This window comes from Ammospiza nelsoni, chromosome 1 (genome assembly GCF_027579445.1).
Source record: "Ammospiza nelsoni isolate bAmmNel1 chromosome 1, bAmmNel1.pri, whole genome shotgun sequence".
NCBI lineage: Eukaryota > Metazoa > Chordata > Aves > Passeriformes > Passerellidae > Ammospiza > Ammospiza nelsoni.
In genome coordinates this window covers 93668023-93682352 of record NC_080633.1, presented here as the reverse complement: position 1 = coordinate 93682352, position 14330 = coordinate 93668023, and the positions used below count along the sequence as shown (strand labels likewise).

The 14330-nt window shown below is 41.9% G+C and overlaps 1 protein-coding gene across 1 annotated transcript in view; it reads left to right on the top strand.

Moving 5' to 3' along the window:
• The window catches only part of PARD6G (par-6 family cell polarity regulator gamma), a 64712-nt gene extending 50866 nt beyond the window's left edge, over nucleotides 1–13846 (top strand). Inside the window, exon 3 of the mRNA XM_059486337.1 lies at nucleotides 11086–13846. Coding sequence (XP_059342320.1) covers nucleotides 11086–11945 — 860 coding nt within the window. The 3' untranslated portion in view covers nucleotides 11946–13846. The remainder of the gene's footprint in view (nucleotides 1–11085) is intronic.
• Nucleotides 13847–14330: the final 484 nt, after the last annotated feature.

The window sequence follows — 14330 nt, the reverse complement described above, 5'->3', positions numbered from 1 at the left end:
AATGTCAGCTTCACTTGCCATGTGTCATGTTTTGTTCTGATATCGTGGAACCTGATCTAATTCTTTAATTTCTGAATAATCGCTTCCTGTCTACCACTCCCTTGTTTGTATCATGTGCTCACAGGAAGAAGCACTTTTTTAAAGGAAAAAGTGCACCAGCCACGAGCTTGCCACACTCACATAATGATGGAGCATCTCAAAAGTGGGAAGAAAGAAGCCAGGTTTTAAACAGTGTAAACGTAGGTGGTGTACTTGGGATTTTTTTTCCTCCTGTTTGTTTTTTCAGTGTTGCAGATCAGTGCTTAATGTTCTTGGAAAAGAGAAACTTCACAGTCCAGTTAGTGGTCATCTGTGGGATAAGTCCCTCAAGTATGCAGGTGCTGTGAGTGTCAGGAGATCTTGGGGAGTCTCCTCAGGGGGAAAGTTTGCCCAAGCAGCAGCCTTTAATTACTTTGTGTACCTAATTGGGTATGGAGCTATAGCCAGTGATGGAGAAAGGAATACGGCATTAAAAAAATGTTACAGAAATCACTTAGCCAGTAACTCTACACAGCTGATCCTTCTGCCTGAATCACCATGATCCTTTAAGCTGCTTCTAAGAAAAACATGCACTTTACTGACAGAACTGGGTATGACAGTTAAGGGCCTCTTGCTTTCTGATGATGACTGGGAAAGGTTTTTGCTAATCTAACATTAAAAGTAACAAGTTGATTTTGTTTTAAGCAGTGGAAGCAATGATTCTTGTATGTTAGTCAAGGCTTAATTTCTGTTTTGAGGATGAGGGATGGGGACATAGCTGTAACCCTCTTGCTTCATGGTGTTAAGGCAGCAAAGGAAACAAGGAGGTGACGTGCTGCTGAAGCCCAGGTAAGGGCCACCATTGCAGCAGGGCTTATGGGAACCACATAGAAATGTGCCATGTATGTGAACAAGTGTGAAGACCACAGGGATTATGATAAATACCACACTGAGAGTCTGAGAGATCAAGTTTTTTTTTCTTTAAATATCTACTGTTTAACTGGGGGGGAAAAAAAGTATTGTGGAGCCTCTCCCCCCACCAAGATGGCCAGCTTGTCCTTGGCTCTGTAGGGAGGATGTACGTGGGGCAAAGACAGGCAGCCCTCCTTGGACTGACATTTTTTTCCTTAGCCTGTGGCAGGACCTCAGGGTACCCCAGTAGGAGTGTTCAGCTGGGGGTGGCTGTGCACTGGGGATGGGGTTGGCATTTTGTTTCCCAGGTGGGAAGTTCTTCCCAGCCTCTCTCTGTAGAGCAGATCGGCTCTGTGCTGCCTGGCACGCGACTGAGCTCTAGAGAAAAGTCTCCTTTGCTTCGGCCCTCACGATCATTCAGGAAAATTCTGACTTTGTACTCTGCAGGCAGCTTTTACTGCTTTGCAACCTGTCGTCAGGAAAGAGGGCTTCCTGGCTTTTGCTTTGTTTATAACTGGGAAGAAGATGATTTCCATTTGCAAGGTGAGCAGCCATGTCTTCTGGAGGGGTAATAGTGCCACCAGCCTGGGGAAGTGTTACAGATGCAGTTTGAATTGTAATAGACTGGGCTCTTGACCTTGCTTCTCCTCTGTCTGCATTAGAAAACCAAATATTTTTATATACTGGGTGTCTGCAACTTTTCTGCTTTGCACCAGCAGCACTTTGAAGTGATCCTCCCTTGTCCCCCACCACCTGAGGAGCCCACGATTTTGCTTCACTTGCTGATGCTCCTTTCCAGTGCCATCATCTCCGTGCAGGACACACGGGGTTGTGCTGGCCAGACTCCTTGGTGTGGATGGATGATGGCTGGCTCAGACCTGCTCCTGCCAGGGCTCCGTGCCGCTCCTCCTCCTCCTCCTCCTGCCCTCGGGCCTGCTCCTGCCTGCCCCTGCCTGCTGCAGCCTGGGCCCCGGGGGGCTGGAAAACGTGTCTCTGCAGGGGCAGCGCCGCCTGTTCCTGCCCCGCCGGAGCACAGGAGATAAGCTGTCTGGGATTCCCACAGTCCCAGCAGCCGGGAGGGCATCCCGGTGCATCCGGGAGGCCGCAGGTGGAGGCAGGAGCCTGCCGGTGCCGTAGGGCCCGGGCCATCCGGGGCAGCGGCTGCGTGGGGCTGATGAGACGGTGCAGCTGTCGGGGCTGGCCGCGGCCGCTGTTTGTCTTGTGACTAACCTGACTGCAGCCAGCAAAGTTTGGGAGACACCCAGAGGTCGTGACTTGAAAGACAAGTGTTGTAATTAATTTCTTATGCCACGCTTGTTTTGAAGCCTTTGTAATTCCATGATAAGAAGCAGAATCTGGACTTCATTTACAATCCGCTGGGTTGGAGGCAGGAACTAGAAAAGTGCTTTGAGAAGCACTGCAAATGTTTTTCTCTCCCTCCCCTCCTTTGCAGGATGTATGTGACATTATCACACCACAACAGTGAAGCTATAAAAACATTGTTATGTCCTTTTTTTTTGAAGAGAGAAAACACAACCTTAGAAAAAATGCTCACTGCATAAAACCACATCTTTCTCTGAGAAAGTCTGGTAGCAACTTCAGAACACTCCAGGATAAAGTGTGTGGAAGAGATTGACTTTGAGACTTATATTTCTTTGAGACTTATTTTTCATTAAATATGAACTTCTCCACAGTTCAGTGACTTTTTTTAAAAATTATTTTTACTGGGAATTTTGAAGAATAAGTGAAAAGGCACTTCCTAGCTTGCCTGCCTGAACTAGCTTGGGATGAATAAGGTGTTACTCAGCAAAAGAATGCATGAGAAAGAATTACTTCAGAACAGAAAACAGTCTTTTTGGTAGTATCCTTGTTTGTCCCAGATTTAATGTTTGTAGCCTTTGAGTGTCTCTCTTACCACCTTTGAATAAGTGCTTCCAGTTCTGGGATATCTGTTCCTTCCAAGAAGGAAAACTGCTTGCATGCTACAGAAACATGAATTAGCAGGTAGCTGAGCATGGGGCAATAAAAGAATCTTGATCGCTATCAGTTTTGCTTTTAGCTATGGAGGGAGGATCACCCTAGAGTGGAGAGGAGGACAACAACCTGGCAGAGAAGTGGCATAAGTGGCAGACAGTAGCAGAAGGGAGTGTGAAGTACCACACTGGCTTCAGTTCCCTCGGGTGAACCGCAAGCTGTGTTAGCTGAGTAATAGAGATCCTGCCTTCCTCACCTCTGTTGGCTGTTGAAATGATCTTTGATGCTGATCAAGTTACCTCTGAACAGAGGAAAAGGCTGTGTTTTAATGTTTTCGTCTGTAGGATGATGGTTTTGATCAGGTTCAGTATTGCAGCCCTTAAAAATAATTTCATTTCACCTCTGCCTGTGTAAATAGTCTCATCGTGTACATATACCACCTTTATTTTATGCTGCTTGATGTTGTGCTGCTTTTTCAAGCCACAATTTGAAGCTTCTCCTGAGACTAGTATGAGACAAAAATTTTGTTTCTTTTCAGAGGTATAAAATTCGTATTCTAAATTCATGTGATCCTGAGGTGAATTTATTTTTATTGCTTTTGGTTTTTCCAAATATTGCAGCTATGAAAAATAGAATTATATTCTCCTGAATTTGCTCTTTGGCACAATCTGTAAGCATTTAATGCCTTGCATGCTTTACACTTGTTCAAGAAGTAATATTTTCTACTACCAATTGGGAAACTGTTGTATTCAATATTCACTTGATAAAATTTACCACTTTTTGTGTCATTAATGATATTTTTATTGTATCTGCACTGGCTAATAAGTTATTGCAGTTTCATCTCTCATTTTGTTTTGCATAGCACATACACATTTTCTGCTGGAAAAAGTGATTCCTTTAGTGCCTGTTTGAGGGAACAAATGGTGCTCCCCTCAATTGTCTGATCTGATTGAATAGGATGGTGTTTGCAGGGGAAAATGGAGTGGCTGAAGTAGAATAGTTAAAGGTTGCTTTTTAATAACTTTAAATCTTAAATGATAACTTGCTGAATAGATTGTTTGAAATTATCGGTTGTGGAGGGTGGTTTTGAGTGTGATTTTTTTTGCTCCCCAAACATCTTTGAATAGGATTGATAGCCCTCCCATTTTGGTGGCATCAGCTGAATGAATACAGTTGTTGATGGTTGCTGGGAGTTGTTGGATACATGGTGCAGGCCAGCAGGAGAGCTGCTTACAGGTGATGCTCTGCATGCATCACCCATCCAGTACTGCTGCTGGGTGTCCTCACTGCTGACTGTCCTGAGAAGCCAGCTCAGCGTCAAAGCCTCCCTGGGGCAGCACCTGTGACCTGGCACGAACATCATAATGATTGATATCTGAGAAGTGCAGCAGAAACATGACTCCTCCCAACTTCCGACTGACCTCCTGCAGGAAGTGGGAAAGATTAACCAATACTTTAAAAAAACCTGGCAATGAAGCCAAAGCTTTAACCCCACAATTTTCTAGTGCTGCAATAACGTAATCTTGGCATAATGTGGTTTGTGGAAAGCAGCAATGGGAGAAAAGCTGTTGTTTCTGGCATGTTTTAGGATAGAAGAGAAGTCACATATCAAACTTAGAGGAAGAAAACCCTTAAAATCCTAGTAATCACTATCTGCACATCCACTGTAAAATTTGGAGTCCTGTAGTTGGCTTATGGGACAGTTTGGAAAGCTGGGTTTTGATGTTTCTGAGGACAAGGATAACTTTGGGAGGCACATGTCTGGATGGTTACTTGTATTTGGTAGCACCCATCTCTTCCAAAGGCCTCACTTCTTTCATGGGACGAACTTGCAAGTCATGCTTCTGCTCCACTGAAGCAGGGCTGGGAGTCAAAAGCAAGGGCCTCCTGCTGGGAAAGGAAGAGATTCAGCAAGGGAACAGTGGCCTCTGATGACAAGAATTGAGAAGTGCAGGAGGCCACGCCAGCAGCACAGGCTAAAGTCCCAAGGAATTCATTGTCTCCATCCTCAAGGCAACCAGCTTAAAAATGTTTCTTATCCATGTCTGACACTGTAAAGAGACAGATTAATGAAATGCTAGTTTTGACTGCTGTAACATGCTAAACCAAAGAACAAAATAACATTTACCTTCTTGAGAGAAGGTAAGATATTTCAAGTTCATAAATATGTTGGAAGTAGAGATACATTTGGATTTTACACCTGTGTTAGGTTGTAATCCTAACCTACTAATGAACGCTTCCTAAGTAGGAAGGCAAATTTATCTCTCTAGTGCTGACTCTGCAGTTTATTAGGCATAGTTCCTGCTTCAAAAGTCCTGTTGAATGTTAATGATAAACTATAACATTTAGGTGGTCTTCTAAATGTTGATAAGATCATGTCCAGTTTCTTCTGATACAGTTATACGAGGGGAGAGAGGGAGTGAGTATCTGTGTGTGGGTCTGTACATGTGTGGGATACATTACTTGATTTTTGACAGAATAGCAGCTACAACTTCTTTACCTACAGAGTGGTTTTTTTTTCTTTGGTTCACCCAGAAGTTGCTGGCAGCAGTATGGCTTTTTTTTTTTTAATATTCCTGCAACACATACAATGCAATGTTAGCATTCAGATAACCTTCTTTTTCCCGCCATTAAATACTCCTTGATGAGCAGTATTGGCACTGGTCCTGCCCCCAAGTCATAGTTCATTTTGTATCTGTTTCCTCTTAAATCCCTTTGCATGCAGTCAGCCTTACAGGTCATAAATGAGAGACTGCCAGCTTATTTGCTGTCTGATTGCTTTCACAAATGCTTCTGGTGTTGATCTTTCTAAGAAAATAGAAAGTGATTGAAGTTTCTGTCAAACATGGACAGGATTTTGTAGCCAGCACACAGAAAAGTAGAAGGGTTAAAAATGACATGTTCCCTTGAAGTGGCTTTATGACTGCTGCTAATTTGAATGCTCAGTAATAGAGATCTGTTGGATGGAGGGGTTACCCTTCACTATTAATGACTCATTGGCCTTTTTCCCAAGCTGCCTGAAGTGCCGCTCTCCCTAGTGGAAGTAATTTTGTCTTTGAAGTACTTTCCAGGGCTGTCAACTAACGTTCCACAGTTCCCAGAGGAAATAATAAGCCATGAGTGCATGTACACTGAAAATGTAGAGTCTGAAACTAAACTGTGCCTATAGGAGCCTGGCAGTCTGCTTCTCTGTGGAATTCAGCTTGTTTATACAATCTTATCTGGCTAAGCTTTGGTATTTTATCTGGCAGGCAGTTCCTATGAAAAGCAGCTGTCCAAGCAGTGGGAGTGGTGCTCCTGGTGGTTTTTTCAGGTCTATAATTTCTTGTTTCATGTAAATTACAGAAATACAATACTCTCTTGGCTACAACCAAATGCTCTAAGCAGTTTTCTTAGCCTTATAAATAGCCCTTCAGTATGCTCTGCTGTTATGTCCTGTGTGACTTAACGATAGGATTTGTGATGCCCACTAGGAAGATGTAAGGTGTTCTGTAAAGCCGCAGGATGACTACAGAATTGTTAGAAGAGCAAAGTTATAGATTTTACAGGTATTTTTTTAACCATCACCATCACTGTTGTCAAGAAAATGAGCACAGTCTCCATCTCTGCATGAAGAGATCTGTACATGTATCTTCTCTAACAGAAAGGGCCCTATGGGTAAGTAGGTAGTTTTTAAAAACCCAAAACCACCTCACTGACCAAACACATAGTAACAGAAAAGACTCAGCCAAAATACTTCAGATTTAGTGTAACTCATTAATAGAGAAAATGTTTCTTCAAACATACTGAAAACTGAAACTTTTGGGGCAAAGAGCGCCTACAGAGGCATCTGAGCTATGTTTTGTGTAGCTTTGGTTGCACATTCAAGTAAGAGAGAAAACATAATTTACCACAGTTCTTCTCCAACTGTGGTAAATTATGTTCCTCATCTCTTTTTACAGGAACAGTATTTTCAGTCAAAAGCAAATTATGGGCACAAGTAAAATTCAGTCCAAGTCTGTTAAAGTTTAGTGATTATCCAGGATTATCCATCCAGTTCGTAGTACATCTTATCTGAAAGCACTGCATTTTGTAGATTAAAATTATTCATATAATCTGGTGTGTTCTAAGAAATGAGGAACATGTTCAAGACCCAAAAGACTAATTCTCCCTCTGTCACCTGTATGTATGCAAGTAACATTTAAGTCTAGCCTCCTTTGAGACGTAAGAAAATACGAGTCCCTGTAAGATTCAGTGCTTTAAGCGTTGTTCAGATGTGCCATTTGATGCCACTTCTCATGCTAGTGTACATGCAAACTTCTATAGACCCCTTCTGTTGTGCAAAAGGGAATTTGATATGGTAACAAATGAAAAATGAGCTCTGTCTGGTTCCATATGGTACATTCTGGTCTTTCCTGAGACCTGGCATCAAGCACAGTCCATTTCTGTAGCTGAAGCAGCATTCCTGCTTGCAATCCTGTATGGTAGAAACTCAAAACCCAACAAGTTGCTGACCTTCATTAAAAGAGTGTCATCATAAATTATGCACTGATACAGTTTCCATTTCAGCCTGACACATGGCACCTGAGCAGTTTAGTACTGGTCACCTTTTTGTGACCACCCCACAGCTGATAAAAGTCAATTATGTTGGCTGAGGTCTCCCAGTTCCCTTGTGGAGAAGGAAATTTTATTTTCATTTTGGTGGGGATTGATGACTTTCTGCTGCCACAGCAACAGCTAATTATGTTAAACTTCAGTTTACATACTTTGCTTTATTCCTGCAGCAAGAGTAGTGGTTCTAAATAACATTGAGGGTGTAGCTGTTTAGTTCTGCAGGATTGTTTTGTTTGGTTTTACTATTTTTTTTTATTTTAAGATGATGTCTCAAGTGAACGTAACCACTAGAGAGTGGGTTATCTTGAATTCAAGTAATGTAATATTCCCTGTATTGTCAAAGAGCATGTATTCTGAACTGCAGATTTTTTTCTAGAAAATAAAGTTAGTATTTTTTCTTTAAAACTCTTCAAATTAACTCTCATTTCTCCAACCTGTAATATCTTTTAACAGTTTTTTACCTGTTACAATTTGATTTCATTTTCCTCATATAGAACTCCATTTATTGTCAGAGTTGGAAACTACTGCTTGGCCACTGTTTTAAAAACAAAAACTCCGGTCATCAGCAGGACATGGACTTCATTTTTTTAACATGGTCCAGCCCTGTAATACTAAATCCTAGAACAGTCAGTGGTCCCACAGTGAAGGTAACCTGCATCACTTGTAATGTAATCCCTACTCATGCCTGGTTTGTATTTGGAGGAAAAAGTTGGCATTTTTGTGGTGAGATGGGCTTTTTGTTATTAAAGGGGATGGTTGTTTTGAAGCTGTTCAGAGGTTAGGAATGCTGGCAATTATCTGGGGAGACTGGTTAGTGGGCTGAGCACAGGTGAGGAGGTCACAAGCCCAAAACAATCACTTCTTTTGTGCCAGTGCCCTGCAGTGGTTCAGCTCAAGGGAGATGCCTCAGAAATTACTTATGTGTGTTAGGAGGGCCATCATACTTCTGTGACTTTGCTACTTTATCATCACAAAGTTGCATCTTGTGAGAATTAACTCTCTAGGTTGTTGTTAATTTAAGGGAAAGAAAACAGTTTTGTCAACAAATATTCTCAGATGAATTATTTGGTAAAACTTTTGCAAGTTTGCCTTAAAGTAATTAAGTATTAATATTCTTACAGAGAGAGAGAGGGATGTAACAGCTACCTGCTGTTACAGGGGATAGATGGCTAACCAGGGCATGTGTTTCATTTTACCTGCAGTGCAATGAACTGTACTGACCTGCCTAATTTTCTGAGTCTTTAAGGAATGGAGTTTTTGTTTTAAGCTTTTTTGCCAGTACTCCTAGAGACAGTCTAAAATGCATAAACCCATGTGTAATTTTAATTGGCATCTTAAACTGAAAATTTTGTGATAAAGATTCTCTTGGATCTTAAGGCAGAGCAGTACTGTTCTACAGCATTGTATTTCAAGTAAGGAAGGAACCTGGATTCTAGATCTGAAGCCCCAAGTTGTTTTCATAGAACTGTCACAGAAATTTATCAGTGAGTTTTGGGGGTGAGCTGGGCACAGTGTTGGAGACTGTGGTGATGAAAGACATCTCTTGTACACCCATACTTTTCAAGGAAAAATATTTGTTGTGAACCTTTGGAATCATCCATCAGAAGTAGCTGAATGTGATGGTGATCTTGTTGATGGAAGAAGAGGAATAACACCTGGCTTTGGCTGCAGTAATTGGCTACTGTACTCAAGAGTAGTCACTGCACTGACTGTTCACCAGGTGGACTTGAGAAGGTGCCACCTCTCCGCAGTCACTGTTTTGGCTGTGAATACCCTTCCAGAAACCAGTTGGGAGCTTCTTGTGTTTGGGTGATTGTAAGGACTTCCAATCCTGTGCCTTACCAGTCTAAATAACACAACAGGGCCTGTGCAGCTGGTACAGCTCTGAACATCCTGGGAAGAGAGAGAAGAGGTGAATGTGGAGTTAAACACAATAGATTTGTCCAAGGAATATCTTCATTTCACAGAAACTTTTTCTTCAGGATGACCTTCCAGATGTCCTGTGATGTTACTATAGCCAGTGTAAATAAGTTATAGGAAAATTAAGAAATAATATTTCTGAAGTCTTCAATTTTTTTTTTTTCCAGCCCAAAGGACTATGTAGGTTCACTGTATAACTTAGACTGGAAGGGACCACCTCTGGAGCCCACCTAATCTAACACCCTACTCTGAGGAGGCTGAGTTAGGTCAGGTTGCTACTGACCACTTTTTTTGAGTGTCCTTTAATTAGTGTAACTTAATATCACTTAATTGAAGTCTGTCAATAATGCATCTTGAAAGTGGACTTGAAAATAAAACCTTGCAAGACATAAAAATGCAATTATAACCTTGTTTTTACTAACACCCTTTTCCCTCCAACCTTTATCAGGTATTGTCTTACTCTTTCAAACATTAATTTGTCAGAGAAGCAATTTTCTTAGTGGCAGCTCTGAAATTGTACTTTGTATGGTACTGATTGTCTTCAACAGGAGAATAAACTGCAAGTCTGTTAGTTTATCTGAAAAGCATGCTTAAACTCCTGGTGAAATAACTTTCCAGCTAGTGCATGGTTCATGTCTAATATATGCACAGTATTTTTATTGTGAGATGCGGTGATGCAATTTGTACACCAACAACTTCATGATTTAAGTATTTTTTATGCAAAGCACAACATGAACTTCTTATGTGGAATAACTTAGTTTACTTGGATGAATTAAAGGTGATCACTTTTCATGTGCCCTTGAGATAACTGCTACAGAGACTGAAATATTTAAACTATTTTAAACTGCAGACCCCAGAAAGGCATTTTCCTGTGAATCTTGCTCTCAAGGAGGGAGAGTGGGTTTGAATCCATGTCCATTCTGTGATCCTTAGCATACAGACTAAGCAGGGGAGTTTCCTTCTACCTGCTTCTCTTTCTGCCAGGCTGCTTGCTTACACACTACTTTTTTGTTATATGGCACTTTTAGCGCTTTTTATTGCTTATATACTTCAGCTGAACTGAAGTGAAATACTCCAGAGAGTAAAGTGATGTAGCAAGAGATGCATATTAACAAAACTCCCTTAACTAGAAAAGCCTAGACTGAAAACATCTCTAACTACTCTCTTGTACTCTTGCTTTCATGTTTGTACCTAAGGTTAAGGCAGAGTATTGGGTATCAAAACATTCCCCAATTCAGACTTTTAGGTTAGGAATGCATATACGCTCCTTGCCCACTTGGGAGGTATGTGTAAGATTACAGTCCAGCTCCGAAAATGCAGTCTCACGTCCAAGATGGTGTATCAGGCTTGCAGCAAGAAACTGCTTTCTGTGCAGCTGACAAGAGTTGAGAATCAGAAGTCTCTTTTCTCCAAAACATGGAAGAAGTATGGGGAGTTATTGTAAATAATTAATTCATTCTGAGTGTTGTGCTGATGGACATAAAGTGAAACAAAGATTAGAGTAAATGGAAGAATTAATTTGCTTTTTCCCATATTAGTATTATTTTTTCCTATTATTATTATTATTTCCATATTGCTATTAGTGCCTTCACTGAACCAATTGGAGGAAGAAAATGGCCAGCAGATTGAATTATTCTGTTTGATACATTGGTACTGTTTCTCTTTCAGATGAAGTGGACTACAGCAATTTCGGGACCAATACGCTGTCGAGGAAGAAGAAGGCTCTGGTGACACTGCGCAATGACAACCTCCGCCGGCATCCCCACATCAACATTAGCATGCCTCACGATTTTAGACCGGTGTCTTCCATAATTGATGTGGACATTCTCCCTGAAACACACAGGAGAGTGAGGCTGTATCGACACGGGTGTGAGAAACCCCTGGGGTTTTACATTCGCGACGGCACCAGTGTAAGGGTGACTCCTCACGGACTGGAAAAAGTCCCCGGTATCTTCATCTCCCGTATGGTTCCTGGTGGCTTGGCAGAGAGCACGGGCTTGCTGGCCGTGAATGATGAAGTCCTGGAAGTCAATGGCATTGAAGTAGCAGGAAAGACTCTTGACCAGGTCACAGACATGATGATTGCCAACAGCCATAATCTCATTATCACGGTCAAGCCAGCAAACCAGAGGAACAATATTATTCGGAGCAGTAGGATGTCTGGTAGCTCTGGCCAGTCTACAGACAGCACTGCAAGTCACCATAGCTTGCCTACACCCCACGTGCTGCAGAACTTCCACCCTGATGAAATGGAGAGTGACGAAGAGGCTGACATTGTCATCGAGGGTGGTCTGGAGCCACAACACATTCCTAAACTGCACAGCCTTACTTCCAGTAGCCTCTCTCGAATCAATGGCAGCAGCCTTAGCCACAGACTTCAAAGGGACCTGGTGCTCAACAACAGCTCTGGCCGAGAAAGCAATGGCAACCTCCACAAATTACTCAGTTCCTTAAAAACTGATCCCCGACACAGTCTGGTTATCCCCAGAGGAGGTATTGAGGAGGACGGAACAGTCATTACACTTTAGTAGCAATTTCTGCAATTCTCCTTAAGTCTTAAGTGCCAATTGGGACAATCGACTCGTGCAGCACGTGCACGAAACAGGGAGCTGACATTCACAGACCTCACGGGTGCAGAAAATTGTTGCTTTCTAGGAAACGTGGCATCTGGAGTTAGACATAGAACTATCATGCACTGCAAAACTCGTCAGGAGAAAGCCAGAGTGCAAAACCTGGTTTATGTCCCAGCCCTGAAGTGAGAACACAAATTTGTTTTAGTTGGTATAAACCTAAGCAGTCTTACAGGCTACCCATGGCAGTGTTATGTACTCGGGTTTGAAAGCATGGGTAGATGTATTTATACATGCATATATATGAATTAGATTTTAATAGTAACAGGCATGTCTATTTGAAGTGGAACCTGGTTTTCTTCTAATACCAGCTAAGGAGAGAGTGCTTCTTAATAGCTATACAGTCTTCTTCTGTTACATACAGCCAGCCCTCCTGCCGACTTGTTTACACCATCTTTTCAGCGTTATGTCTAATCCAGACGAGCTGTGTAAAAGCAGCCGTTTCCTATTCCGGTGGCAGCAGCGTTCGGGAGACGCTGCAGACCCATTTTCCAAAGGAAACGATGGAAATCCATATCCATGTAAAGCCGCGTGTTGCCCGCGGCCCGAGGGGCGGCGCCGGCTGTGGCCGCGGCTGCCGGGCCATGGGCGCCACCTGCCGGCCGGCGGGGGCACCGCAGCGGGGGCAGCGCCGCTGCCGCCTTGTATTCTCTTACCATATTTATTAGATGATACCTCCTTTTTTTGATTTGTTTGGTTTTTTTCCCCCCTTCCCGCATCATCTCTGTTTTTTCAAAATATGGTTTATGTGAGTTTTTAGGCGTGCAAGCCTCAGAGCTGACACAGGTCCTTACTGTACCTTTGGGGCAATCCTTGACAAGAGATTGCCCTGCGAAGGGGAGAGGTGCTGACTGACTCTCAAGCCTAACTTAGAATAGTTCTGTTATTTTTGGACTCCTCCAGTAATAAAGCTTAATGTCTACACAGGACTTCTAGAAGGTTAAAATATACTGGATATATGTGAAAGTCAGACACCTTTGCTGGGTGGCCAGGTGGCTAGTGAGTGACCAGTGACTGTTAAGTCAGTACCTGTCTGCTTCTGGAAACACCATGAGTTTTATGAAAGTGGTCTAATCTAAAATATTTTGTTATATCTTGATCAGTGTAAGGAACAAAATATAAATGTTTTAAAATGTATTTTTCTACTTTTAGCTTGTGTCATTTGCTCTTTGTTTTTAACTTTGTAGTACATGAAAGCTTTTTTATATGGTGGAATAGACATTTCTTAAATATTTTATGAATATGAAAATTCAGGAGTCTTGGTTTGGAAAAATTACATTCCGTTTTGGAATCTGTAATGGCTGGAAAAAAGGATGTGTGGACTAATTAATTGTCGCTAATTTAGAATACCTGTGGAACAACCAGTCTTCTGCTCATGGTTAATATCTTTGGGACATTGAACTTAGTTTATTTCTTTTAGATTTGCTTTAAGAGTTTATTTTAAAAGTCTTTCACTTACTCTAATTAAAACGTTCTAGGTATCAAAGCAGCTATAGAGCTGTACTTATTTTTCCCAGCACAGTAAGAATAGAACATTGATCCTGTTCGTCTCAAAACTGTGTTTGTACTTTACCAAAGGTTTTCATTTAAAAAAATAAATCTGATTATTGGTGCAGTAAAACAAATGAATAGCTGGATATGCTTCAGTCAATCAGACCATCTTATCTGGAAAAATTTGTTACACTTTAAATAAGACTACTTTTATGAATAAGTGGATTTGTCTGGCTGAAGTTACTCATTTTACCTTAGTTAACTGATGAAAATGTGACCTTGTCTGCAATAAAATGTTCACTGTCTTACTTGTACTCTGTATTTTCTCCCTGTGCCTCAAGCATTTTATGTGGAAGTATCTCCCCTCTCTATGAAAACAAGGTATCCAGTTTGGGTGGCTCTTCAACTATGCAACTATTTTAGTGCAGTATCTTTTCTCGGTGCTGATTTTCCTAAAGGTTCCTGTTATTCCGAATTCCATGGGAACTAAATAGCTTCCTACCCTCCTCACAGCATGGCCAGCTGCAGATCTCTGGGCTTTGAGGGGTAATTCTGGCTCCATGGAAAGAGGCCAGGATCCCTCTGATGGCCACTCCGCACCCCTTTGCCCGGAGCCTGCTGGCTCTCACTGTCCACAGAAAGCGTTCCAGTACCATCTATCCGAGCTTTCCGCCCCATTCATCGCAGGAGGGAGGAAGCATAAATTGTTTCACACACATGTACAAATTACAAACAGAACAGCCAGCTGTTGATGTGTCAACCCTGGATCCAAAAAAGTAACTTGGATCTAAA